Source organism: Austrofundulus limnaeus, unplaced genomic scaffold, assembly GCF_001266775.1.
Source record: "Austrofundulus limnaeus strain Quisiro unplaced genomic scaffold, Austrofundulus_limnaeus-1.0 Scaffold1149, whole genome shotgun sequence".
NCBI classification, from domain to species: domain Eukaryota; kingdom Metazoa; phylum Chordata; class Actinopteri; order Cyprinodontiformes; family Rivulidae; genus Austrofundulus; species Austrofundulus limnaeus.
Window position 1 is genome coordinate 84841 of NW_013953551.1, and position 7120 is coordinate 91960.

At 37.6% G+C, this 7120-nt stretch overlaps 1 protein-coding gene across 2 annotated transcripts in view; it reads right to left on the reverse strand.

Moving 5' to 3' along the window:
- LOC106534353 (TRAF2 and NCK-interacting protein kinase) overlaps nucleotides 1-6222 on the reverse strand; it is a gene marked incomplete at its 5' end in the record, with an annotated part of 20140 nt that extends 13918 nt beyond the window's left edge. For both annotated transcript variants that reach the window (XM_014030963.1, XM_014030962.1), the window contains 7 exon segments: nucleotides 1157-1306; nucleotides 1437-1537; nucleotides 3294-3428; nucleotides 3568-3711; nucleotides 5606-5776; nucleotides 5870-5969; nucleotides 6073-6222. In XM_014030963.1, the coding sequence (XP_013886417.1) occupies nucleotides 1157-1306; nucleotides 1437-1537; nucleotides 3294-3428; nucleotides 3568-3711; nucleotides 5606-5776; nucleotides 5870-5969; nucleotides 6073-6222 (951 nt within the window).
- Nucleotides 6223-7120: the final 898 nt, after the last annotated feature.

Below are 7120 nucleotides of genomic sequence, written 5' to 3' on the forward strand. Positions count from 1 at the left end.
TGTAGTTCAGCCTCTGACCACTAGTTGGCAGCAGTGAGCGCTCACTGCTGCCAACTAGTGGTCAGAGGCTGAACTACAACATAAAAATGAACAGCTGGCAGGAAAGCTGACATTTTAAACCTTAATAAAAAATCGATACAGGGCTTTAGAATATCGATACAGTATCGGGAAATGAAATATCGCGATATTTCAATGTATCGATATTTTCTTACACCCTTAATCATTACCTGGGCTTGTTTCAGCCTGTGACACACAGGATGTTTTAACAAAATAAAAGACTGGATTGAATACAGTGACTGCAAATTTTGGAAAAGTAAAAGGACACTGTTAACAGAAAACCCACAAGTTTACAAAGGATGTATTTGAACACGTAATGATTATAAAAAAACCCTCAAAAACCATAAAAGACCTACTGAAAAGGCACCAACAAAAATTTCTTTTCAGGACAATTGCAGACCAATGACAGAAAGAAGTTATTGAAATAAAATCTGTGGATGAACCTAAAAAAAAAGGAGCTGAGAAGAGTGAGAATTTTACAGATTTTGTTTTTAGTTTCCAAACAAGAATTAGGCATTAAATTTTTTCATTTTTAAAGTTACCCTTTTGAAATTCTTGTCATATTGTACTTCCAAAGTCAACTTTTTAATGTCTCTGTAAACTATATCAAACTGAATGTTTGCTTTACGTCTGCATTCAGTCATTTTTTGTCCTTTTTCTGGTAAGTATTACAATGAATTAGGAAAATGACTAAACTGAAGTGATATGTGATCACCTCAGAACAGTCTCAATGTGTATAAAATCTTGATTCAGGACAAATCTAATACTTCCTGTAAGTTTTCTAAAATAATCTGTTTCAGGCAGCTGACAGTAAAGCAGTGTTAGAGAATTTGGAACGGGATGCTCTGTTTTAGAAACATTTTTCGATGCATTGTGTTCACTTCTGTCTGTTTATCATGGGTACAAACACAGAAAAAAAAAGTTACATATTTATAGCTGATGCCAATCCTGTAACTGAATGCCAATAACTCAATTAAAGATGTTATTTGTAGATTCTTTAGGATGAATTACTTTAACAGAAGAAGAGACACTGATTGGTAGTCTACAATATTATAAAGCTTAAATGTGTTTATTAATTTAAAAAAATTAAATTGCTTACGTGGGAGGGGATATAAATGTCGTAAGGATTGCCAGAGTCCACGTCGATGACATGGAAGCCCACATTGGAGCCATAAATGACTTTTAACCTTTGACCTTCTTCTACGGTCAGATCGACCAGTTGAGGACGGTGCTGCAACTCAGTGAACGACTGAAAGACAGAAAGGAGAATAAAAACATAAAATAAAATTAGATTATATAATAAGATTATGTCCTTTAATCAGATGTGCTATATTATTTTTGAATGTGTTTATATTATGAGCAGGTTTATGTTTCTGTACCTTGAAGGCCATAAACTTGTGGTAAGGTTTAGGTGCCCAGGCATAGATTTCCACTGAGTTTTTAAGTGCAATCACCAGGAACTTAATCCTCTCATATTTAACTGGAGCCATGACAGAAACATACACAACATATTAAAAGTGCCTCTATTTACAGCGGGTAAAATAAGTATTGAACACGTCAACATTTTTCTCAGTAAATATATTACTAGAGGTGCTAATGACATGAAATTTTCACCAGATGTTGGTAACAACCCAAGTGATCCATACATACAAAGAAGTCAAACCATAAATGTCCAGAAATGAAGTTATTTGTAATAATGTGGAATGGCACAGGGAAAAAGTATTGAACACATGAAGAAAGGGAGGTGTAAAAAGGCATGGAAAGCCAAGACACCAGCTGAACTCTCTCGGTAATTAGAAAACAAGCCTGCCCCTTGTCAGTGCAAGTTAATATCAGMTGGTTCAGTCCCAAATGATGGCCAGGTATCACACAAGAACCATCTGATGATGGGTAAAAGTAAAGAGCTCTCTCAAGACCTTCACAACCTTATTGTTGCAAAGCATAATGATGGCATCGGTTACAGAAGAATGTCTAAACTTCTGAAGGTTCCAGTGAGCACTGTTGGGGCCATAATTCAGAAGTGGAAAGAACATTATTTCACCATAAACCGACCACGACCAGGTGCTCCTCACAAGATTTCTGACAGAGGAGTGAAAAGAATTATCAGAAGAGTTGTCCAAGAGCCAAGGACCACTTGTGGAGAGCTTCAGAAAGACCTGGAATTAGCAGGTACGATTGTTTCAAAGAAAACAATAAGTAATGCACTGAACCACCATGGCCTGTATGCACGCTCACCACGCAAGACTCCACTGCTGAAGAAACAGCATGTTGAAGCTCCTTTAAAGTTTGCTGCACAACATTTAGACAAGCCTGTGTAATACTGGGAGAATATAGTCTGGTCAGATGAGACCAACATTGAACTGTTTGGATGCCAGAATACACATCATGTTTGGAGGTCAAATGGCACTGCACATCAGCCCAAAAACACCATACCAACAGTGAAGTTTGGAGGTGGGAACATCATGGTGTGGGGCTGTTTTTCAGCATATGGTACTGGCAAACTTCAAATAATTGAAGGAAGGATGAGTGGAAAAATGTACAGAGACATTCTTGATAAAAATCTGCTTCCATCTACCAGGATGATGAAGATGAAACGTGGCTGGACATTTCAGCAAGACAATGAGCCCAAACACAAAGCCAAGGAAACTCTCAGTTGGTTTCAGAGAAAGAAACTAAAGCTGCTGGAATGGCCCAGCCAATCACCTGACCTGAATCCAACAGAAAATTTATGGAAAGAACTAAAGATCAGAGTTCATAGAAGAGGTCCACGAAACCTTCAAGATTTGAAGACTGTTTGTGTGGAAGAATGGGCCAAAATCACACCTGAGCAATGCATGCCACTAGTTTCTCCATACAGGAGGCGTCTTGAAGCTGTCATTGACAACAAAGGCTTTTGTACAAAGTATTAGATAAATTTCAGTAAGCGTGTTCAATACTTTTTCCCTGTGCCATTCCACAAATAACTTCATTTCTGGACATTTATGGTTTGATTTCTTTGTATGTATGGATCACTTGGGTTGTTACCGACATCTGGTGAAAATTTCATGTCATTAGCACCTCTAGTGATATATTTACTGAGAAAAATGGTGACGTGTTCAATACTTATTTTACCCGCTGTATAACCTGACTCAGTCTACAGTATGTTTACATGCATACTGTTTATAATGTAAATCTGAAAATGCCAGACTTTGAATTGTGCTATAATGTTTACTTTCTTATGAAATATAAGTTCTCACCAACTTTATAATGCACACAGCTCTCTAGCTCTCCAACAGTGACCCAACCCTGTCTCTTTTCCACTTCTGGGTCGTTGTGTAATATTCTGTTCCTCAACCAGGACAAGTAGTAAACTCGCAGCTTATTCTTTTTCCCTGAGAAAGAAGGACAAAGTAAGAAACCTAATTAAAGTTTTAAACGTGTCAGTCACATTAAATACATAAATGATACGTTAGAAAATAACAATTCCATCTTTACATATAAAGTTGCTCAGTAGGTAAATGTTCTTTTTACCAGATATGGTGACTAACACATTGAGTCCCTCCAAAACATCCATTTGAAGGAAACGTCTTCTGGTTATCAGATTATAAACTTTTCCCTGCCCACTTCGATCAAGCAGCATCAAACCATTGTCTGTCCCGACAAGAAGGTTCACGCCTGAACACAAGAAACAAACAAACAAAAAAAAGTCAAAACTGCCTGTTCTTTGAGAATGAGTGTGAATGCTGAATGACTTGGAAAACATTTGCTGAAGAGTCTGAAATGTTTTAGTCGGTAAAAAAAAAAAAAAAGAAGTAGAACGGTCAAACAAGTAAGCCCCTTCGGGCATTTTCCTGTATCATGACCCAACTTGACGTGTATGTAAAAGCTACAATGAGAAAAAAATAAAAGCAAAAATAACATAAAAAAACTCTCAAATGTTAAAAAAAGCTAAAAGTAGCAAAACACTTGCCAGGAGCCAAAAATAAGAAAAAGCTAGATGCAGCAAAATGATTGCTATTTTCTAAAAATAGCAACATTTTAGCTAAAAGAAAAAAAAACTATAAGTGACAAGAATAGTTAAAGTAACAAAATGCTAACTACAAGCTACAAGCGCAAACTGAAATGCTAACTAAAAGCTTAATGCTGCAAAAGGCCAGTTAAACAATAAACACAGCAACATTTACGTAAAAGCAGCAAAAACGTTTTTAATAAAAGCTAAAAATAAAAAAGGGAATAACTTAAAACTAAAAGTTGCTAAATGCTCCTTTTGAAGTCGCAAATGGCTAAAAGTGATAAAAGTCTAATTATAAGAAGCAAAAAACTAGCTAAGCTATCAAAGTGGCAAAAGGTTATCGTTGAAAGCTTTCGCATCGGTGCTACGTGATAAAAAAAAGCAGAGTTTTCATCACGCGTCTAATCATACAGACAAACACGCGTCTTCCTATCTTTGTGAGGACAACACACAGCGGTCACAACCACGCAATGCGCATTCTTTTTTCCCTAAAGTTTGGCGAGAGGTGGATAGAGGGGCACACAAATAGCTCTCGACTTGATCTGGCCTCATTTAAATAATAATAAAAGTGAACAAACAAACAAACAACCTCCGAGTCTGAAGTCCACCGCGTCACTCCTCTTCCTCAATCTTCATCGATCTGTGTACAAGCCTACCGACAATGTGGTGTGTTTGAGGAAATGGGAAAAATAGGTTTCATGGTGCAGTCACACACTTCGTGGTCACAAAACGTTCTCTAAACGCGCACCAAATGCGTAAAAATACACATATTATGGCAAGAATTATTCATCATTACATCTGGTTTTAACATTACTTTTATAAAGTTTGAAGTCCGTGCTGTGTGATCCAGTTCAAATGAACACTGAAAGCTGTCACAGTTTTTTGCAGAAGCCCTGTGAAAGCATCACAGCTTTGCCGATCTGAGAGGATTAAAAGAAAAAGAATTCCTGTATCTGCATCGTGATCCGGAACATCACCAAAATTTAATGGTGTTATTTGTGCCAGTATCCACATGTGATGTAAATGTCATGACAATTTGTCCACAAGTTTTTGAGTAATGTTGTCCACAGACAGAACGACAGGCCGACAGACAGACATACGCGACCGAAAACATTACCTCGCCGATGGCGGAGGTAACTAGCTAGAAGTTAAAAGTAGCAAAAGGCTGGCTAAAACCTAAAAGTAAAAGCAGAAATCAAAGTATAGCAAGTGTATTAAAGCAGATTTCATATAAAACTATGGGTTTGACAGAACTGATGAGCTTTACTGTATTTCTATGGTAAAATAACTGCAAATAAAGATTTTAGAAAAATATAAAACATTTAGAAAAATATAAAAGTTAGAAAAGTCACAGCACCTGTCTCCTGACTGAGCTGAACGTTTTCATTTAGGAATGACTACAACAGTAGAAAGTATGTAGAAGTATTTAAATTGCAACAGAAAATATAAACTAGGACAACAACACTTTGAATGCTGATACACACAATTCTGCAACATTTAGGGCAGCGGATGTTTTTGTATGTAATAATAAAACAGATGAAAGAGTGATCCCTGTACCCCAGAGTGCAGCACACAAGATCTCAGAGTTGAAGCGTTTCTTGTATTTGCGGATCTCTGGTGTGTCGCTGTGAGGCCGGATGTTGGTCGGGTTGACGTTCACCACTGAGATTTTTCTGGCTTCATTCAGTTGGGTCTGCTCCTGCCTCAGCAGCTCGCTGGCAAACAGGGCTGCAAGAACCCAGAAAGATGGAGACGTAAGCATCAACGCATTACTCTGCTTTGACTGAAACTGAAGGGAAAAACAGACGGTCAGAACTCTACCTGCTGCTGAGTTCTCCATGCTGTTTTCTCCCGAAGATGTTTGAAAAACCCGTGGGTCAACGAAAGGGCTAAACGGTGCTTTTGTCCCGTCGAAACCGAACTGTAAAACACAGATGGGATTCAGCAGAAGCCAACATCAAACAGCAACACACACCCCTTTAGAGTGAAGTGTTAAAGCGCACAGGCAGGTGTCCATGTCTGACCTCCCCCATGTTGCTCAGTTCCTGCAGAGCTGAGGTGGGCGTGGCTGTGGGAGAGCTGCTCTGTTGCACCAGGTCAGGGAGGTTACCATGATTACTGTGGTGACCAAAGCCATTACTTTCAGCGTGACTGCCTCTCCTTCGTCCTTCTACCTGAAAGAGAAACATACAAGTTAAAATCAGACAAGCTTACTGCGAGTGATCCAAGTAGGTTTTAGCCGTTTATCTGTTGGTCAAGGTTAATTATCTGTGGAAGCCATGTTGAATCAGGTTAAGTCCAAAAGTTAATTAACTGTAGATATACAGTACTTCCAGAAATTACTTTCTGAAAATTTGAATCAAATTTGTCCAGTGGTTTATGAGATTTTATTAACAGACAGCTAGAGGTTGTTCTAAAAAATTATGTCAAAGTTTTAAATGATGCTTAAAGTTATACGGAGAATGACTGTCAGCTATTAAGACACCAAAATAAACTCGATATAAACCAGACAAAGCTCCAAAAAATAGAACACCGTGAAAAAGTTCATTTTGTTTGTGTCAGTCAGTTCAGAAAGTGAAAGTCACATATTACATAGATTCATAAACACAAAGAGTGAAATATGTCAAATCTTATAATTTCTCTTTTTCTCTTAGGAAAAAAATGTAATGTTCTAATTTTCTGACACTGAATTTTGCCACAATTTGTAAGCAATAGTCATCAAAAATACAAGTAATAAAAGTTTGAAATATTTCTCTCTATGTGTAATAAGTCATACAGAGCCTGCGAGGGGACATGGGGGATTTTTTTTTGCGTTCCCACGCAACACGTTTGCGTTACCTCTCAAAAGTTTGCATTCCCTCCCAATATTGTTTTGCGTTCCCATGCAAAAGTTATTTTTTTTTTATGAATTGAATTAAATCAGACTTTTATTTTGAAATATCTGGTTACCGAAAAAAGTTGTGTCGCCACAAGTTTGAGAAATTGACATTGATGTTGCGTGGCTGCACTGGGTTAAAATATCAGCATTTGGTATATTTCCATGCGCAGCTGTGTGACATATTCATTCCAAAG